This window comes from Lathamus discolor, chromosome 15 (assembly GCF_037157495.1).
Source record: "Lathamus discolor isolate bLatDis1 chromosome 15, bLatDis1.hap1, whole genome shotgun sequence".
Lineage (NCBI taxonomy): Eukaryota > Metazoa > Chordata > Aves > Psittaciformes > Psittacidae > Lathamus > Lathamus discolor.
Genome location: NC_088898.1, coordinates 4,666,763 through 4,689,492, shown reverse-complemented (window position 1 = coordinate 4,689,492; position 22,730 = coordinate 4,666,763). Strand labels below are relative to the sequence as shown.

The following is a 22,730-nucleotide window of genomic DNA, read 5'->3' as shown; positions in this document are numbered from 1 at the left end:
AAAGTGTAACTTTTAACTAAGACTGAAAAAACTGAAGACTGGCAACATTTTTTTCCCAGAATAATATGCTTCCTTGGCTTTTTTTCAGCACTGTGCACATAAATCAAAGAAATGTTAAAGTAGCCCATACATCACATGTTGGCATTTCTAAACTATTTACAAAATCTGTAATAGTCAAGAGGATGGAAAACACAGAAGTGTGACCAGCAAAGTTACTGCAAGAAAATAAGGCAGTTCTACCATCCCAGCAGGTTAATTAAGGTTGGAAACAACTATTGATTGTAGAACTTAAAAACACTAAACCAAAACAATCCTCATAATGCAGGGTTACAAAAACCAAACAAGACATTGTATCAGCCAAAACAGAGAGAAGGTGGGTTTGAGGAACATGCTTGTTCCACAATTAAGGTGCATGGTTCTGAAAATACATTAAACAAATGCTCTAATACTTTTACAAGGGCGTGTAAGGCGAATGGCTTTAACCTGCCAGAGGGAGATTGAGATGAGTTCTTAGGCAGAAGTTCTTCCCTGTGAAGGTGCTGAGGCGCTGGCACAGGGTGCTCAGAGAAGCTGTGGCTGCCCCATTCCTGGCAGTGTTCAAGGCCAGGATGGACACAGGGGCTTGGAGCAACCTGCTGTAGTAGAAGGTGTCCCTGCCCATGGCAGGGGTCTGGAACAGGATGAGCTTTAAGCTCCCTTCCAACACAAATCATTCTGTGATTCTATGATAGTAAGTCTTGAAGTACATACAGAAGCAGGACTGACCTTACATCTGCAAAAAGACAGACCCAAAGTTATCAGTAACTCCAGTGCTTAGCTAGCTTCATCAAATTTTCACACTCCAACATCTAAGCATGCAACAGACTTATACAGCTCAGGTTTTCCCTCAACAACTTTTACAAACGAGAATCTCATCTCTTCTTCTGAAAGGAAAGACATGGATTATGGAAAGCTTATCTGTCCATCTGTTGAAGATGTCACACTCTTGACTAGAGAGTGCAAAAAGCAGAGAGATGTTTTACAACCAAATCCAAAACTTACTGTAGTCTGAACTGGTGTAAAAGCCATATGCTTTGCAAAAACACCTCTTATGCTACACATTTTTTTACCACAGCACAAAGAGTAACAGTTCGAAAGCTGCTGTAATCTTTATTTCTGAAAATAGATCACATATTCTTACTCTCATCTGCCACGCTCAGGGAAGCTAACTGATCAGAAACTGGAAAAAACAAGGAAATGCTATGGTGTGCAACGGAAGCTAAAAGAAGACATGCTCTGTTGCAAGAAGTTACCTGCAGTTTACAGGTAACACAGCAGCCTGGAGAGCCCGGGATCAGGACCAGCATAATGCACTGAGCAGAAGGGTTCAGTGGGATGGCACATAAAGCAGTTTTACAGTTTTCTCTGTCAGTGTTGAAGACTTGCAGTAGGAGTATTTCAGATGAAGCCAGGGGATTGGCTTTAGGAGCAAAACAAATGGAATACACTTCATACTATTTTCATGGGAGCTTATAATGGTATTATAATTAACTCAATTACACCACAAGATTAATAGCCTTTAAAATGCTCCCAGCCATTCATTACAGGCCTAATTAAAACTTTCTTTTGGTGCTGAGCCAGCAAGAAATATGAAACTACTTGTTAACTAACAATATAGAAGTATATATGGTATTATCTTTATCACGCTGTTCGTTTCCATGGTCACAATTCAGTGAGCAGTTTGCTTTGGGTTTAAAAAAAAATAATACGCAAGACAAGGGAAAAAGGACAAGATGCCACTAGAGAGGCTTCAACACCTGCAACAGCTCACTATAGCTAACCAGTTCATTCCTAGTTTTGCTGCTTCAGTTAAGGGCTTCTACAATAGCAGATGCCTTTCCTCCTACACATCAATTAATTTGCAAATGCACTCAGGTTGTAGAAATAATGAAGTGCTGAATGCTTTTCTATTGACAAGTTTTGCTGTCAGGAGGTGGGTGCTGTAGGCGAGCTGCTAAAATGCGCTGCTGCTATATGCATGCCAAAGGAGAGACATGCAACGAGAAACTTGGTCGACAGCTGACAGGGCACATCTATTATTTTATTTACCCCTCTGTCACTGGAACCAAAAGGAAGAAATCCTCTCCAAAAGTTTTTTGTTGTATCTATAACACTGTTTGCAGTGAGATTTGAACTCTTGTCTCGACCCCAGAAACATTTCATATTCAAGGAGAGCAACAGTGGCTTTCCATATATTGTTATATATGCTAAAAAAGTGACATTAAGGTTACAAATGAAGAATTCAATAACTAGGAACTGCTTGAATTCTTATTGTCTATGCAATCTAAATCCATCTGCTTATGCTAAGGATTCCAACTTTGATTATGTGCTTCTTTCCAAAAGACCTCAAATTACCAGTCTGCAGGATCCCATGGATGAAGAGGCAGTTATTCAGCACCATTTTCATGCACAGAATGTTATTTACAGTATTTCACACAATGCCCACACTTATCTTCTCAGATGTCTTCCATGATATTTTTCCTGCTTTATCTTGCTTCTTTACAAATACTGTTAAATTTACCTTCACAATTTTTATTCCACTCATGCTGGGTGTGGATCTGGGGAAACTCAGATTTTTTACTAAATGTTTTTACTACTTACTATAGTTGTAGTAGAGTTTCTATAGATACTAAGTGCAGTCAGGTGCTCAGCAAGTTTCAAAGCCACCAGAAAATGCTTTAAGCCAGGTCATGGCAAGGTTGGAATTCTCTACCCCTGCTTCTATCACTTGAAATAAAGGATTAGTTGGTAGCAGTTCAACATCACTTTCTGCCTTGATCAGCTACTAATTGGAAGTGAAGCACATGTTGCCAGCTGTTCTCTGAAAGTAAGATAAAAACTGAGATTCTGAACTTTCAAATTCAAATCTATTCTCTGGAGGACAGCACATTCACATGGATACAGATCCTTCTCATCCCGAGTCCTCAAGTTAGAATGCGTATAGCTAGTGACCACAAAACAGAGCACCCAGCTCTTGAGAGTCTGGATGACTGAAGTTGATCCTTTCCACAAGCTTCTTAAGAACTATTAAGTCAATCTGAAAAAACCGTGGTGAACATTCAGTCTTGCCTCTCACCTAATTCAAGTTACTTCTGTGTTTATAATTTAGCAAACATACTCAGAAAAAAACAGAATATGCATGTGCTTACTTTTTTGATGGAGAGGAATAGTCCCATACTATTCTCCAATTCTTTGTGTTTAATTACCACAAGTGTTTAAACTACGTACCTTAGCTGTAGTAGCTGTTAAATTTCTATTTTCATTACTAAATTTGTTTTGTCTTTGCTATTATGAAGAACCCTCTTATCCACTTTTTCCTCTTCAATAAAGATGGTGGTACAGAGTGAGTCATCCTCTTTTCTGAGTGAAATAAATGGAACTTTTTTGATCATACAGAAGCAGTACAGGAACCAAAATGCTTTTGATCAGTTGTCATGTCTCTCAACTAGAAAAATCACAAATTAACAGGCACCTAGGCAAATTGTAACTAAGTAGTTTTACAATTAAAATAATGCTTAAAACCATTTTAAAGTGTTAGTAACTGAAAATGTTATCAGTACAGGTACTAAGAGGTAAAGAAATTTGTTGTTAAAAAATAGATGATTTTCTGCTTCTTAAAATATGCAATTTTCAGGCTGACCTTGTCCCTTTTAAAGTTTTATAGCATCTTCAGTTCCAATTTGAGATTTTCATATGGGGTAGGCAAACCTTCTTATGTTCTATATTAAATGCAAGACACCTTCTTGGCATGATCTGCAACATTAATAATATAACAGTACCAATTTCAGGAGCAGCAGTGTGGCATCAACACACATACCTACATGAATAGAAATTTAACCGTGTATATCACAGAAATCTTTAATGTGTCTCGGGAAAAAAAAAGCAGGTTTAAGACAGCTCAAACAATTTGAGAATTCCTCTTTTGCCACATAAACACATGCCCTTGTCATGCTTCACAAAGTAACCCTGATGCAAGAAAACGTATGTTTCTCTTTACTGGACTCAAAATAGGAATAGAGGGGAAAGAGAACGATACTCAGGGCCGAACACAGGCTTCTGAAGACCAGACTTGCAGCTGTCACTGTATTTGGCATGAAATGTCCCTACCCACACAAGCCCTACAGTACTCCTATCACTAACTGCCATGCTTTTTGGAAGTGATAAACACTACAGAATCCTTATTTAGCTTATTAGGAATCTGTACTGATATTATCAGAGGAGTTTAAAGACTCTGAGACTGAGACACTTCTAAGTTGCTGTGGGACCCACCTAAAGCCACAAGAAAACCTAAATGATTAATTTTTATGGATTTCAAAGGAGACTGACGTACATTTAATTTTCCATGCATCATCCACCTTCCAGGCACTCTGCAATAACCCGATTACTACTTACATGTCTATTACCCAACTCAGACATTTCAGCTCCTCACCTAAATATGGACGTACCTTATTTCTGTACCTTGATAATCACAAAGACACTTACTGGATCAAAAACCAGCAGTTTCTCACTACCACAGTTTAAGGCACCAACTAAACAGACATTTCTCTCACTGCTTTGTGGACTTTATTATTAATGAAGTAAAAATTGCAGACATCAATCTATTGCTTGAGATGGTCACCATAAGGAAAATAAATAGCAAGGTAATGTGGCTGGCTACTGTGGCTTAGCAGGCATATTTACGGGAAGGAAAATTAAGAGCACTAACAACCACAGAGCTAGAAGCAAGGTAGCACTGGACTGGTAGAGAAAATTCTTCTATACAGCTTCATCTCGCCAAGAGCTGCGTTTCCTCCCTCAAATCGTAAGGCAAACTTCTATGATTGTTTCAACTATTTCACTCTTCTCTCTGAAGACCGCAACGCTTAGAAGCCCTATAGATATACTGGTCAGAACAAATGGACACTATTGACCTTCTCCTCTTTCTCCAGTGCTTCCCATTGCCAGCACCACCCTACTGTGAACAGGTATCCACCTCATTTTATCAACTGAATCCCACTGAATCACAACGCGTCTGATACACATGGTCTGTCACCCTCCGTAACTTGCCACTCCTGAACAGCCACAAAACGCTGTACCCTGTATCCTCACTTATTCATTCCTACCTTTCTCACCTCAAAACCCAAAGCAACCCCTTCTCCTCCAACAGTTTTTCACCTGCCCAGAAACACATACTTTGTGGAACTAAGCACACCACAATACCCAGCTCTGCAGCTGCAGTGGGTGCAGAACATCAGAGAACTGTTGGAAGTAACTAGTTTAGTCTGAACAGCAAATTGAGAATGTAAAAATATATTATACATAAAAGAAAAAAATCCCACAAACCTGCATCTTTTTGGTCTTAAAGACAGACAAGGAAATTGCATTAGAGAAAGTACACAATCATTACAATTAGGTTTCAAAACAGACAAAAGCTGATAAATTCAGTATTAAGTTTTCCAAAAGCATCCATAACTCTTCAGCAGCGCATGTACTTATACAGCCAAAAAGGATCTCTCTGTATGAGATCATACCACCAGCTACATGACAAACTGGTGTGTGTTTAAGGAAACTGGGGCAGCGGAGGAGCAAAACACAGCTTTTAGCAAACCATGACATTTTATCTTGTTTCTAGAGCTTCTCTAGCTAGGAAATCTTCTGTAAATGAGGACACTACCTACCTCCCGAAGTTTATCTTACCAGGCCAATAATTCAGCAACATATATGACCAACAACTCAACTATAGTTTTGCCTGAGGCATTAAGACATAAAAGAGCAAGGGAAAACTTACAAATGGTGCTGAAGAGCTGAAGACCTGCTGGCGGCACACTAAACAAACAAGAACAATTGAACCACAGAGCACTTAGTAATTTATACTACTGAGTCTAATGCTTGGACAGTAAGGAAAACAGATGGCTCTGCAATATGGAGATGGCTCAATCGGCACAGGGATGCTGCACTAACATAGTGGCAATAGTGTGCCTGGTTGCTGCAACAGCCACAGCAAACTGAACATTTCAGGCTATAAGACAAAACAAAAGTAAATGAGAGTAAAACAAAATAGAACTACTTATTCCAGTTAGCTTATACTCCTTGATAAAGCATGATCTGGAGTTTTTTGGACAGTCCCACACTGTTCTGAGCAAACCCACCTGGCACTAGCAACATTCCTCTTCCTGTCCTGTCCCCTTCCCAGTAATTCTGCATCCTACTGAACAGCTCTGAATGTCAGCTATTTAGTTCTACTTTTAGATCTGCTTTAAATAAAAGTGTGCTGAGTAAAAGCTGCATAACGAAGGCTCAAAACCATGGAGATGGCACAGACTGCCATTGGGCAGCACTACCAAGCTGGTGGGGGGGTGTTCATTTTCTGGTTTTCTTTCTAGCAGACTCATTCCATTTGTGGAACAAAACCAAGGGAATTTTCCAGTTACATGCTGAAGCAGATGAGCAGCTGGCTGGGCTCAAGTGAAGTCCTGTTTTGGACCTTGAGGACATACTCAGAGGCAATGGACTCACTGTACACATGCACATATAAACACATGAAGAACTGCTGAAGGACTTCGTGTCAAATGCATAAGTAGCTCCAACTAACTTGCTTTAAGTATTACATTTCAAGGCCATCATGACTAAAAAATAGCGCGGTCATGCAAAGACTTCTAATAATCTAAAAATCTAACCTGCAACTTTTCCTAAAAGCCAAATTATTATAAACTCTGACCACAGGAACTTTTTTTATATATATATATATATATATGTATGTATGTATGTATGTATGTATGTATGTATGTATGTATGTATGTACTCTCTTTAGGGAATCAGAGCACAAGTGAAAACCTAACTTTAAATCCAAGCACAAGATTCTTCTTCCTATGAAACTTTCCTATGATAAAGCAGGTTGTTTAAAGGGGAAAGTTGCCTTCTTTGCTCAAATACTTCTGATAATAAAGGGGTTTTCTTCCCCTCTAATGAGTATTTTACACTGGCAGCTGAAAAATCACTGTTTCCGTAAGTAGACTTTGACAACAGACATCATCATGGGTTAAAATAATAAAATAGATTTAAGTAACTTGCAAGAACAGATAAACCAAATTGGTCAGTAAATGCACTGTTTGACTTCAGCAGCCACTGGGAAAATCGCTAAGGATTTGCTGCTGCTCCCATTTGATCACGCGAGCCTCTGAAAACTTTGCCTGGGCCATTATTTATTTAAAGAAATATTCTTTCCATATTTACCATAAGTGTAGTGAACATGAGACATTAGTTTTCCAGACTTCACATTGCGGCTGACAAAGCAAAACGCATACTGACCTTAGGGGGCCATCAGAGCAAGACTCTCTAAAAGGCCACCTTAAATAAATGCATAAGAAATGTCTCCTCAGTCCACTCAAGCAGAGACTCCAGCCACTGCTGTATGTCAGTGTCTATTTTAAAAGCAGGTCATGGATGCTTACAGCAAAGCCACAGACCCTTCATTTCTATCCAGCTGGGAATTACTACATTTTGCAAGTTAGCACATATGAAAATGTACTCTGAGTTAATTTAGACTCCAGAAGTTCTACTACAAATGTCCTTTGAAAAGCATTCCTTACCACAGCTTTTTTGGGGGGAAAGTGACTCAAAGAATCATTTTGGTTCTTCCAAAAAATTAACAAGGACTTTATTCACCTCCGTACGCAAATATGGTTGTAACATGGAAACATGATTTTGAAACACAGCATTTACAAGACATAATAGTCCAGAGCTGCTTTGTTTCTATGGACATCTGTATTGTACCAAGCTGCTGCATAAAGCACTACTAATGAGATGCTCTTTCCATTTCTCACAAGCACCTGCCTCCACACATTAAGAGAGTTATGCCAACTCTTTCCCATCTGTGCTGCACTTTGAATAGACAACATCATCCCTTGGATGAAGCAACTCTAGCAACTGAATGGATCATCTAACAAGACAGCTAGACTGCAGCCTTCCTCACAGCCTTCCCCTGAAAGAGATTTGTTTCTTCCGTATCTGTAGAGTGTAGTGGACGACTGCTCCACCTCAGGCCTTCCAGAGAGAAGGTGTTGGCTTGCAGGAAATACAACTAACTACCTCCCTCATCGACAGCAGAAAGCAAGCACATTGACTTGTGCCCTTTATGTATTGATGCTCTAGCTGAGTAAATTAAGATGTACAAGGGAAAAGCAAAGAGCACCAGAAGTGGGTGTACAAACAAGAAAAGCATAGCAGCAATTTTATATCTTCTTCAATGTTCCTGAAATGTGATTACAGTTGACCTTTAAATCTAGTAGATCAACCAATCAATTCTGCTGGAACAACCCTGTGTATGTGATCTAAGGGCATACACATACTTAAAAATCTTCCAGAGGCTGCCTGGCACAGTCGTTTTATTTTGCTGTAAAAGTTACCAAGATTTGTCTCAATCGATTTTACTTGCAAGAAAAGCACAACACACAAACTGCAGCATCAGCAGACACTAAAGGTCTTAGCTTCTTGCAGGATGAATGCAATATCAATAGTTATTAGGATGTATTCATACGAGGTACGCAAGAGGGATGGAAAGAAGATGTTAGTAATCTCACTTAATCCTAACACAGCCCCAAGTCAGGTTCTTTAGACTGTGGGAAAAAATGATTACAAGGAGAACTATAAACACTCTGAAGTATTTGCCAGGCAAAACATTGACTGTGAAACTGAAAACATATTTAACAACACTTCAAGTAGTAAAGCTACTAAATCATGCTTTAACAAAATAACCCAAAAGGGGTTATTTTGGATGGCATTTGTCTATAGCAGGCTCAGAAGCAAGATCAGCAACCATTAGTGATCCTACTCGTATGCAGCATCGCTCTTAGGTTTCTGATTCTGTAGCACAATCTTCGTCATGGACAGGAAAACAAAGACATGACTTGTGAAACCCCTTCAAGCAAGCTATGGACAGAGGAAAGAAGAGGATGTGCAATTCCAGAGTCCCCCCAGTCCCATTATATACTTGGCAACACTGCCACTTCCCCATCCCCATCAGAAGTGTTCACACATGGTATCATACACTAGGTTCACACAGTCAACTTGACAGCAAGTTCTTTTATGCACAAAGTTATTAGCTTCACTCCATGTTATATACAAGGGTGTGCAGAAGAATCAGAAAACTGGAAATTAATTCTTTGCCTTATCAGGCACAAGAGAAATTACAGAATTTATCAGCTCCATGATTTACAAAATCTTCACAAACAGCTCTGGATGAAGCACGAAGCAGCCAATCCCTCCCTCCCTCCTCCCAACCCCCCCCCCCCAAAAAAAAAAAAAAAAAGATGGCAACGAGCAAACTGAAAATGCTACATTGAAAATTCTCAAAATACAAGATTTGACTCCAGAGTAAAACTGAACCATAAGGCAAGCCAGAGAACTTGTGAAGTCTGAGTGCAGAGACAACTGCAGAGAAAACTCTAAATAGAACCCATCTGAAAGCATATGGGTAGGGCAGGAACATCAGAATAAAAATCTAACTAATGGTAAAACACACAGTGATGCTTTTTTCTTAAAAGTCATGTAGGAAGAGAAACATATACCCAACCTCACTGAGAGATAACCTGGGGGGAGGAGGAAGTTATTATCCTTTTAACTGCAGCTTATTTGATACAAAAGTGACATTTTCTCTGAATGAAGAATTCCTTTAACATAAAGAAAAGCCAACTTCTGAAATGAGATAGAGCCCAGTAACACTGCAGTAGTTGAGAATGTCATGATTTCCATCAAAAAACTGTTTTGCAGAGATTAGGAACAGCTGTTTCAAACTGAATTAGACTAAAACTGGAAACAAGCTGTCAAGACCCAAAAAATATATATTTTATACATAAAAGGATTTGATTCAGCTGTTCTCTTGTGGTGGTCAGCCAAAAGAGAGAAATAAAGTAACATCCTGAGATTCCAGACGTTGTCGCAAAGATTCTCTCATTTTGAACACTCTTTATGTAGATTTATTCCTTTGAGCATTTGGAACAGGAAAAATGTCAAACAGCTCATATCACAGATTCTTGAATATTTTCAAACCACAGGCAGCTTAAAACAGTTTAAAGACACTTCAGGACTCTTTCTGCTCTAGTCCCCATTTTCTGCAACTTCTGTAGCGGTAACAGGATGTTGCAATAAGGAAAATACACCCAATCGCTGTTGACATGAGAAGATTAAAATAATACACTTTAACCCACCGCTTGAGTAACAGTACATGCACACAGCTCCTTTTTGTCATGCTTGCAGATCCTGGGAGGCTTTTAGTGGGTATTTTCAATATCGATTTCCACAGGAACTGCAGTTTCAGATAATGAGAAGTAAATACATCTATTTTTGAATATACTGTAAAATGTCACATTTAGATACAATTCTTTTGTGTCTAATGGCCCATGCAGTACACAGAGCACCTCCTATACTATGTGTAACTGCCAGTTACAGAAGCATAGAGAATCCAAATACAACCACCAAATTAATAGAGCCTGGTATCTGTTTTGAATAGAACTATTTGTTCCAAAGCACAGTTCTGAACATCAAAGACCCCTGTGATTTTATTACATTCTGTAAGATGTGGCCATTATACCCTGCTTTCCAACCAAATCTCAAGTAGTCTTGAAAATATCCTTAGCATTTCAATATGGTCATTACTTTTCATAATAATGATATATATTAATTCTACCCCATAAGTATCTTAGTTATTACTGTCAGCTTGTCTGTCAGTATATGCCCTTCTAAAGAAGTCCTATCTGGGAACAAGTCAATCTAACTTCAGATATTCTATGATTCTATATAAAAAAACCCACACATTCCAAATGCACATTTTTAACTAAGGCACCAAGAAAGCACACAACTGCAGTCATGTGCCATTTCACCTTTCAGATTACTCACACCATCCAGCAATAGGCATTTAACTCAAGTACTTAAGCTCTCAGGAAACTCAGTGGAGCACCACAGCATGACAGAACCCTTCACACTAACCCAGGAATATTACAAAAGAGCACAAGAAAACTGATGCTCAAGATACATAAACTCTTGATCTTTCTGTGAAAAGATCAAAAACGTGTTAGATTAGCACCTGGTAGAATCAATCACCTTTCATTATATCTTTTATTAATTCAGAGGACATCTTTTTCTAGGCATAGTGTACTGAACAAATGTCAGTGGATAAAAGATTTTATTGATGTTTTTGTTTCTTGTGCAAGTGGAAGCCTTGTACTCAGGCATTTAAAATTAGATAAAATGAACTACTGTACATGCTTGGGTTAATCTTGTATAGCAGAAAAAGTGATAACATGTACTGATACGTCACCTTTATCTCCAGGACTTCAGGATTTTACAACTCAAATAGATTTAAATGCTAGCTCACACCAAAGATGATATACCAACAAAAAATAGAGTTTGGAGTGAAGCAGCTCCAAGTGCAATGTTCATATTCTAGTCTCTATTCTCTCATCAACCCCAAACCTGCTCTACTATGCCACTCCTTAAACTTCTAGGAGAACTACATTATGCTTGTGCAACTACCAAACAATCCTGACAGCCATAATGTTACAAGAGCTACAATTCTAGTACCACATTTAGAATACTGCTTTTCCCCATTTCTACTCCCAGCTGACCCAAAGCAGAAGAATAAAATTACAGCAGGAAAGGGGTGAAGAAAAAAACCAAACCCAAGCCCATTTCTCAAGAGGCAGCACTTTACAACTATAGAAGAGTCATTCATCAGAACTCCTGCAGAAAGCAGAACACCAAATGCAAGTATCCCTAAAAGCTGGGTCCAATACCCAGCCAGACCTGAACCAAAGTCCACCTCCAAAACAAACGTTTTCAGAAGAACGCAAAATGAGCACATCTGCTGGAAAGATCTGACTTCCTTAATGGCCTTCTTGATGTTATTAGTGAAGTCTTACAACTTCAGGGGGGAACAGACAACTTGTTTCAAATTAGCAAGCAAAAATCTACTTTATTATCAGGAATATTTTGGAAAGAGCAAATTCACTCTGAAAGCTCATCTGAGATCAACCCCACATCTTTTTCAATACACCTCTATCTATATTAAAACCAAAACACAAGCACAGGTATCAACAGTAACGGTACTGGTGTTGCGGTATGCAATTTCTATTTCACATTCTTCAACTGTCACAGCCATCAGAGCCTCAAAACAACAACACTCCAGCAGGGCAGGATTATTCTTTCCTCCCAGAAAAATAAAACCCAGTATGCACTGACCTCAAGAGGGAAGAGATTTCAAGAATCGCCATAGACCTTTGGGTTACATGTCTTCAACATCAGCATCTAAGTATTAACTACTGCTGGATACAAAAGTGCTACCACATTTTTGCCAGATGTACCTTTCCATGCAGCTGTAACCAAGCCAGCAGTCTGAAGTGCACTTTTAATGACACCCAGCTCCTTACAGACTATTTTCAATTTTAGTAGCTTTTAGGTGATTTCCATGGTTCGTAGCCCAGTTAGACAGTATCTCATTAAGACAAAATGCAGAAGAATTGCTTATATGCAATTCAAACAATTACATCACTCTGTGAACTGTCTGTGGGAGGCAGCTTTAGTAACTCTGAAAGAGAACTCCAAGAAAGATTAAAGATGAGCGTACTTCTGCATTGAAAAAACACAAATAACAGTCACACAAAAAGACCTGACAACAACAATAGCAGAGAGCAACGCGGTGACATCATTAAATTTTCCTTTTTATTTGATTTCCTCTAGAAGCTGTAAAAAAAACCCAACCAAATCTTTTCTGTATAAAGAATATCAATGGAATGATTATCACCTGTATCAGTTATTTTATATTAGTGCTCATATTCCTTGAATGCCCTTCATATAAAGGTCCCCAAATGCTTTACAAACATCTTTAATGCGCCTCAAAGAAAGCGAGACACAACTTTGAATCTCTGAAAACGTCCTCTGTGCTTTCATGGTGGTCACCATCCGCTAGATGATAAATCAGTCAGTTGTGCCACCGAGAGCTGAGACAGTAGGCAAACACAAATTTCAAAGTAATGCTGGGTCCAAGGGTTTCTTACGATGCTCCTCTTGTTCTGCAGTCCTACATATTCTTCAATTAATCCCCAGACAATAGGGATTTCCAGTTATACTTCGTTGTATTTCTCAACTTTGTCCTTTTCTGACAATCTGATGTTTGTAGCATTACTTACTCATCTACATACTGCATTTCTGTGTCTGTGCATGGTTTAGTTTGCTTCAGTCTGTTACTAATACAAAGCAATGCAGTTTCAATCAATCTGTTTAGAAAAGGAAAGTGTTTGCTGACTTGCAAATCAGGTAATTCAGCCGTCCAGCATGAACACATGAAGAGTTCTTCCAGAGTTAAAAAAGGAGTTTAGGGGAGGAAGAACCAGGACCGGCCAGAAGTGTTTTGGTTAAAAGAGAGCAACATCAATCATTTCCATCCCAAAACAGGCTAACAGCTAGAACATTAATACTTATCAAAGAAACAGGGGGAAAAAAAAAAACATTCATTAGCAAACAAAGGTGTTGCAAAGCATTAAATAATTCCCACCAGCTGACAAGGGGGCTGTGATTTATAACAGTGTGTATTGATAGATCACTTCCCATAATTTGGAAAAGTGAGACTGGTACTGCTTACAGCATTATTTTGATCACAGCCTTGCAAAAATACTGTGAATAACAACAAACACCAGGAACAGCAATATACCAGATCATGCTCTGGGGCTGATTCAGATTTGAAATATTTTAATAAAATCCAGTAAGAAAGGAATAACGTGTTTGGACACATACAACCTTATTTCACAATAGCATCCTAATGTGAATTATTACTATTAAAAGTCTGGGAAGATCACAGATGTAAAACATTCAAACTACATAACAAATAAGCCAGAATCAAAGATCAATTATTTCTCAACAAAAATGAAGCAACAAGTTACTCATCAACACTGTTTTCTTTCTGAAGTAACAAACTAACCTCAGTCTACCAAAACGCCAAACTAGCCTGCACACTGGCACAAGGTGGCATATGTGGCAAATTCTCACTGCCACAGCATCTTTCCAGGAGTGCAAAGAAAAAAAAAAAAAAAGAAATGAGTAATTTTCATTTCCTTCTGTTCCAATTATTAGGTGTCAAGAACACTTTCATAGTTATACATGGTAACAGCAAAATAGTTAAGAAAGCCCTGGGTTGGATTTTTGTTAAAAACCAGCACAGGAATCAAAGGCAAAGAAACAAGTCCCGGAGCTGAAGATTCCAGGGATTCCCAACTGAGGAAAGAAGATGCATCCTTCAAAAAGAAGACTGATTTTATCCACAGCTGATTTTACCCATCCCAACACCCCAGATGCTACTTTAGGCAGGATCTCTCAAGAGAATAAAACCAATTCAACACACCACAGCCGCTGATTCTGCCTCTACTTTTACTGTTGCTATTATTATAACTTCCCATTTTCATTATGGTTTTCTCTATTTTCACTATTCTTCCATCTTCCATATTCACTGTTTTAAACTATCAATGCATAGCCCATAAATATTTAACATCCCATCATTTTCCTTCTCCAGTAAACTCTGCTTAGACTATTGTCACTCCTGCCCACCCACCCCGTTGTACATTCTGGGGCAAACACTTGTTTCTTTATCAAAGCTTTTCCAGTGCTTTACCCCCTCATCACTGTAATATCAAGGATAATTTTGTGACCACCCCTGCCATTGCTGGTCACTAAAATCAACCCTGCAAGAATAAAAGTCAATATTCTCCAGGCAGACAACTGAGGAATAATTAATAACTAGAGCAGCTGGAAGCAAAAAGGAAAACACCTGTTTTTCTAGTCGTATTAAAAAGAAAAGAGGTGGAAAAAAAGGAACATTAATGTAACTCTTAACAGCAAGGGCATTTCACCAGAACATTTGCCTAAATTCACACAAAATTAAAAGCCCATAAAGGGCATTCTTCCCAACTGCCAAGCAAACAACATTAGTCACTTGCTGTATGATACTTGGCATCTACGAAGCATTGCTGTCCAAAGAACCCAATGCATTTGAGACACATTTAGACTAGAAACTCTCCGGAGAAGTAGGCTAAGTATTATTGCCCTATTTTATCCCTAAGAAAAATGAGGCACAGAAAAAAAGTCATGCATCCTGTTCAAGGTTACAACAAAAATTAATAAGAAAAGCAAGAACAGAATGCAAGCCCAGCTCCTGTTTTGTGCCTGTGTACAAGAAAACACCAGTTCATGTATCATTCATTTCTCCAGTGACAGGAATATAAATTCCCATGACTTATCTGCACAGGAAACAACTCCACAGCCAGTAATCCCTAAGAGCCTTTCCACTCCACCTTCCTCTACAAAATACTGATTCTGCTGTTACAAAGCAGATTAAATGTGCTCTTCAGACTGCAACAGAGATATCCTTGTAGGGACTCATCACTTTGCTTCAATTCAAACCTTCTTTTACTTTTTTTTTTTTCATTTGTTCCCTTCTGTAAGCAAACCAAGGGATTTTAGTAATTTCAGATCTTTAAGTAACTTCTTCAGGGCTCCTGCTCACTAAGGATACCACTGTCTCAACTAGGATCACCAACCTTACCACTCTCACCCCTGCAAGCATACATGATCTTCAAAAGCCACCTCCAGAAGCACTGGGCAAACATGATCCACTTACCATGATAGAGTTTTCTTCAATACCACACATCTGTTACTGACTGATACTGCAGTACACCTGGGAAGAAAATGTTTCCCAATTTGATGGGATGAAATCTCAGCAGAATAAGCTGGATCTCCCTGACACAGCATGTCACAACATTATAATACTGCGTCTCTATAGAAAAAAAGTCCTGAAAGGACAAAATCTTGGCCTGAACTTCCAAAGAACTGCCAACATAATAATTCAGTTACATTGTCCATGCCACTGTAAAACTACATTAAATTCAAAATGTTTGAGCGCATCCAAAATCTAAAATTAATGTTCCTTGGAATGAACACTTTGTTTTACAATCCAGATGAACAACAACAAAAATCCCTTATTCCACAGTGGTTCTCTACTATTACAGTTAATATTTAATATCATTTATTGTCATTAAACTCAATATTTGTGTCTAATCAATACTAAGCTACCAAGGGCAGTCATAACAAGTCTGGACTTTCTCTACAGGCTCTATTGATTTCTTTTTTTGAGGCCTGCAACAAACACAATTTATACAAATAATTTATCAGGGAATACATCAAAATAATTTAATAAACAAAACCTATAAATTCCTTTTCTCTTCTGTCATATGACAGAAAATAATTTTAAATTAATTAATGGTAGTCTCAACAGTTCGATTTTAAATTTGTGTAAAACCAAGAGGAAGCTATGAAGTAACAAATAATTTAAATCCAAACACTTTGTAGTGTATTTCACCATGCAGATGAACAGTATTATTTTTTTCCATTTTGTATTTGCCAGTGTATTACTTTTAAATTAATTTATGACGAGTCCTGTCCAGCTTTGTTGCTGGAACATTTACAATGCACACGCAAGCTGCCATAACCTTCTTCTCATAGATGATGCAAATCCCACTTACACAAAGAGTCACAAAGTTGATTTTTTTACTTCCTGCTTGAGGTGGTGGGTAACAGCCTTCCCAAACACATGGTTATGATGATTTTTAAGTATCATCTCACAAAGATAAAACAATATAACCACCACCACCACTACTCACATACACCTACATGTATATAGGCTCAAACTATAGAAGTGTTGGAATTGGAGCAAATAGACACAGTTCTGAAACCAACAGAGTATACAACACTGCACTTCAGTCAAGTTACAATCATGTGTTCATGGTTACAACTGTTCTAAATTTTTCCACCTTCTACTGCTCTTAATGATATTGTTTGAAAGTCTGAGAAGAAACTCCTTGCTACAAAGGAAAAAAAAAGGGGACTTACAGAAGACAGCATTTTCACTTGGGCAAATAAACTCTGCTAGTACTGCTATCATTCTGCACCTCAGGGTATACTAAGACTTAGTTTGCTTCTATCCAACACCTCAAATGTTTCTTTAAGCCTGGTAGAAAGAGTAAATTCTATAGCATTGTCTTGGTAGTTGATCCATTTTGCATATCGCTTCACATACATAAAAGTAAATAATCAGAGTCTCTAGCAGTGACTAAAGCTCAAATGCTGAGCATGAACTACTTGACAACACCCCATTAAGAGAGAGAAACTTGCCCTATAAAAGCATTTGCCTTGCTCAGTGCACATAAAATATGCTGTATATTTTCTGCTTCACCGGAATCAATGGAAACACCTTAACAGACACTGCCTCGGGCATGCACAGGGCGAGGGTATACAAATGCTTTGCCAAGGGCAAAGAGGATTAACAGATACACACTACAGGCAATAACTAACCTCACTAAAGCAGCAGATGAAAAACAAAAGTTTATACCACTCAAAGAATGCATTCAAACTCCTGAACTCCCAAAACCTGCATCTGCTCTGACCACCAGCATTAACCTAACTGGATAAGGCAACGACACAAGCTTTACTAAACATTTTCTATATGGGTAAGTGTATAATATTGTCTTGATCACATTATCAGCAAGTATTTTCTCCCCCACAGAACACCTTTGTCACCCAGTACTGAGAAGAAATATCAAGAAACACCCAGTTGCTCTTATTCATCTAATGATGCTCTTATTCATGAGATCATGGTCTCATCTCCAGCAGAAAACAAGCAGCACCCAGGAACAAGGAAACACAGTATACAAGGTCTTGTTTTAGAATTGACCCAAAGATTTTAATCAGTATTTCAGTCTAGTAAGTGCCTTTAAAATTCCTTTCATCTAAACTTAGCACTGATGCATTCTCCCTACGGCAGTTTCCCTTGAAATCCAGAATAATGCAAGAAGCAAGCACCTGGTAACAAAAACCAAAACAGCAAAACTCAGCTCATCTAGTCCTGACTGTTCCAGGCCACACACACACAAAACAGAAAGCCTCTGACTGCTACTGTCATCTTAGATTTCATCTGCTCAGGCACAACAATCATTTTACAAAAAAATTCAACAGACAAGACGTAGATAGCTACTAGAACCAGAATTCAACTAGAGTTACTAAACACAGACAGTCCACAGGAAAAAAAAAACAACACAAAAACACAAAAAACTACAAACTTCCTAACTTACCAATAATACTTTATCTGCATTACCCACACAGAACGATAGCTCATTTTTATCTTATCTAATATTGTATCTTCAGTATTACATTAGAGGTCACATACACATCCTCTCAGGAAACAGCACTTCAACTGTAATGAAGAAAACCTCTTTTCTTAAATTCGAAAAGGAGGGGAGAAAAAATACCAAGTAGGCCTAAATATTGTTGCACAGCTGCTACATGCCTCCACACAGCAATCTACTTACATGACTTCTACTGATACATGAAGAAGCTAAAGCAAAGAAGAAAAAGCATTGTGCGCTTACTTGCAATAAGCTCAACTTAAACTTCCTGTGTTTTTCAGCTGTCCTTTGTGAGCTCTGTTAAACACCTGGAAAAGTAAAGTTCCTTTACAGCTGCATGTGTATGTAATTAATGCATTTGACAAGCTGTTGTGTTCCCAAACAGCTGCTTCCATTATACCAACAACTATACCATCTGCAAAACTATTTGGTAAACTACTGTAAGTAAATATCAGGATGGCAGGTGCTAATAAATAACAAGCACTGCCAAGATGACACACTTCTGTAGGGAAAGTTTTGAGTTTTCCCACCATACTTTTCTGCATTCCTGGAGCAGGCAAACTTAAGATACTCAACGACCTACTATTGTGATTCACAGCAAAAGTAAAATAAGGTTCTTGGCAAATATCTCTGAAATCACAATTGAGTGCAACTCATCTCTACTGCAGTAAGCCAAAGAGTTAGGTCAGTAAAGCTGCACCTAAAAGTGGGTCTTCTCGCAATATGTAATCAGCCACAGCTACAAGTATTAATTGTGGGAAGTAAAACAAGTTGAAAAGTGTCAGGTAAGTCTAATCTCCTATGTTAACATTTGTATCTTAGGGAATTTTCTGTTAAAGTCTGTATGACCTTCACTACGCTTTGCATCCAGAATAGCCATTTAACTGAAAAAGATTGTCCATGCATCCAAGACCAGATCAAAATTGGGCTTTTGCTTGACCCAGCATCAAAACAAAGCTGCAAGTATAAAGAAATAACCATTCTAATGTCCAGTATCTCATGAACCACAAAGAACGATGATTAATGCAACCTCATCTGAAATCTAAGAAAACTAAACTAAACAAGCTGTGCAACCAATTATGCAAGTAAGAGTCATATAGGTAGGTATGATCCGCCTCCAATTTACAAACCTGCTTAGGTTTTAGGTACAGTCATATATTGAAAAAAAAAACCACCCAACAAAATATATGCTGAGTAAGTACCATGGAAAGTACTATTCTGCTTGGAACTTAACACCCCCTTTGAAAAACAAGGGCATACCTCAGTATTGCAGAAAAGTCTCCTCTTTAATACACTATTTTTACCCTTGAAAATACATTTAGGTACGTATTATGCTCATCATAAAAAACTTGGTGTTTTTAACAGTCTCACACACTCAGAAGTCTACTGTATCACAAACCAAACATTCTGTAGAAATACACAACTAAAATACATGATGTATTCTCTTACCTTATTTGACCATTTATAGGCTTGAAGAAGTTGGCTGTAAAGAGGCGTTTTGTCCTGAACAGGATCTAGGCTCAGGAGCCCACTATTGTGCAGGGGGTGGTTCTCAGACGGTTTACCCACTAGGTTGCTCAGACGCTCCAGTTCACTGAAAGAAAACAGAATGGCATTTTTAAGTCAGATCTGCAGATACAGATATTTGAGATGTATACTCCTTAGTGCTAAGCCTGGACATGGTCCTGCAGTGTTTGCGATTACTCTAAGCAAGTATATGCATTCCAAGTTCTTAAGGCAAGGAAGCATCTTCTGATTTCCATGAGCAATTTATACATTTGTAGACGTGTAAAATACTCAACTAAAGCACAACAAGCACCAGTTTCCGATGGGGAAAAAAAAAAACCACACCTCATTGTGAATTTTTTGCTTAATTTCTCATTTGTCAAAAGACTACATTTAGTAATAACAAAATGTTAAAACAATTTTTAAAACTTGAATTCATCAACTGTAGAAGAAAGCCTGGCTACTTTGCACGGATATAAGATGTAGCTTTTCAAGTGACATGACTAGTCAGGTGCCTTTCCTTTTGACTTCTGAATGTTACACCCTACTCTGAACTGTAGACCTTCCGCTAAATTAAAAGCGGGATTCAAACCTTTCAAGAGGTGATTTCTGAAAAGCCTCTGTAAAGAAAAACCCCAACTACCTCAATTTGCATTTAGTAAAGGTTATGAAAATAAACACCAACAATCAGGGAACTGACAGTGACTTCCACACTTCACTACCACAAGATTCTCCTTCATTAATCATCTTTCCTCCCAGTTTCCATGGCCTACTTCTTTCTAAGCTTCTGGCATGGTGAAGACTCATGGATGTGCTTATTATTTCTTGATAAATTACAATAAACCAAATGTGAATGGACATAATAGCTAAGGCTTTGTTGAGCTGGGATACCCATCCATACTTCCATGATGTGAGCCAAAGTCCACTGATAACATTAACTTCAATACACCTTGGAGTATTCCCTTGCTACTTGAAATCTATGCTTCCCAAACATGTTAAGAGAATATGTAACACATATAAATTGCAATATTTGGGGGCAGCTGTGTTTCAAAAAAGAAATATCGAATATACTCCAAAATATTTTAAAGAGTTATCTTGCAAGGAATCAGGAAAGAAATGGTCATCAAAGCATTGATAAGCATCCACTAGTGAGGTGGGAGAGATGGTGAAACAGGAACTGGTGGACTTTGATGATGAAGACGCTACCAGGTATGGTAGTAAGGATTGCACAAGAACTTGACAGCACTGAAATCCTGGTTGATAAACTGCAAAGCAGCAGTAGGCAAACATGAAGCCTCCTCAACTTGAAAGCAATTAAAACCAAAGTGATACAACAGAAGACTGTAAATCTGTGTACAAGATCATTATTATCTACCACCTTTCCCAACAGAAGGAAACGAACAGGCAACAAATTACATTAACATTATTAGAACTGAAAATTGGCATAGTTAAAAGAAACAAATTCTTGTACACCAGATCCTGGAGACCCAGTCTCTGGAGGCCAGAATATGTGCTGGGAAGGGTGATTCCGTGCGCACCCTGCCCTTGGACACCTCATGGGCAGCACTGATGGCTCCCAGAAGGATATGAGGGAACCCAGAGGGAACCCAGCAGTCTCCAGCAGACCCACATGGAGCATCAGCCTCAACAGTTTGCCTCTGTCTGCACAAACACACCTCCTGGTACTAGACAGCAATACTTACATGTAGTGACTTTCCAGCATTACGAGTTTTGGTAATAAAATGGTCATTCTTGAACCACTTGGATACTACTACATATAGTCAGAGCCTAAAATGAGTGAGATGTTTGTTGGCTGTGGTTTTTTAATGTTAACACCTCAAAAAAACAGAGACGTATCTCCCTGCAACTAAAAGCATTCACCTCACCAGTGCAACCGCACTGACAGCTCCTTTGTTAAAACAAAACAAGGACCACAAACAAGTAAACAGGAGCAGTTTCATCCCTGTGGAGACTCCGGAACAAAACACCACAAAGGGGTAACACGCATGATGTTGGAAGGAATAAAACGGACCGTTTTCACATTTATTTGCCTAAAACTTTCCCAGGGACTGCGAACGGCACCACCGGGCACTTCCTAAGGGCCAGGCCCGGGGCTGGCGGGGAGGGACCCAGGGACCCCTCTCCCTCCCCAGGGCCCGGGGCCCTGCTACACCCCGAGGAGGAGGGAAGCCCCCTCGGGGCCGGCTGCTCACCCCAGGTCGCGGCTGACGGAGTGCAGGCTCTCCTGGAAGGCGGCCACGAAGCCTTTCTCTCGGCCCTCCAGGGTCTCCTTGTTCCGCATCCCATCCTTGAGGCAGTCGAAGACCCGCGTTACACTGGAGCGCAACGCCTGGATAGCGGCGATGGCTTGAGAGAAGGCCTCCAGGTTCACGCCGGGGCTCAGCACCCCATCCGCCATCTTACCCGGCGGGACCCGGCCTCTCCGCGTCGGGCCCTGAGGTGCGCGGCGAGGCCGCGGCTTCGCGGGGCACGCTGGGAAATGTAGTGCGGGGGCCGGACGGGAAGCGGCGCTCCCCTCAGGCGCTGCCCCGGGCGGGAGGGCAGGGCGGTCGGCACCGGGAGCCGCTTTTCAGCCTTTTATCCTCTTTTTTATTACATAAAGGATTTCTCCATCAAAAGCGGGGTTTCCCCGTGCGCCCGCCGCCTGTGACAGGAGCGGCCTGCCCACCTCAGACCCTAGGGCAGAAGGAATGAGCTGGGGCAGTGTTTCTCCTTCCTCAGAAATACGCTTTTTCCAGTCAAATATCCTCCTTTCTATTTCCCTGTGCTGTGCATCATTCTCTGCTTGCAATATAAGGGATATTCCCTCCTCTGTGGAAGCTGGAGGGTGTTTTCCAGGCATAGAGCCAGAAGTAACTGCATTTAAAATAGGGAGCAGTGGCCTGCGTCCTGCTGCAACAGCTGTGCTTAGCTTGAAGAAGGCAAAGTGCTTCTATAGGCCTTGAGCTCGTGGACAGACTGAAG

At 39.5% G+C, this 22,730-nt stretch overlaps 1 protein-coding gene across 1 annotated transcript in view; it reads right to left on the bottom strand.

The window, feature by feature from the left end:
- Positions 1-22,306, bottom strand: part of MED27 (mediator complex subunit 27) — an 82,936-nt gene extending 60,630 nt beyond the window's left edge. The window contains exons 1-2 of the mRNA XM_065695562.1: positions 21,959-22,306; positions 19,689-19,833 (exon numbers count right to left, since the gene is read on the bottom strand). Coding sequence (XP_065551634.1) covers positions 19,689-19,833; positions 21,959-22,164 — 351 coding nt within the window. The 5' untranslated portion in view covers positions 22,165-22,306. The remainder of the gene's footprint in view (positions 1-19,688; positions 19,834-21,958) is intronic.
- Between the last annotated feature and the right edge of the window lie 424 nt (positions 22,307-22,730).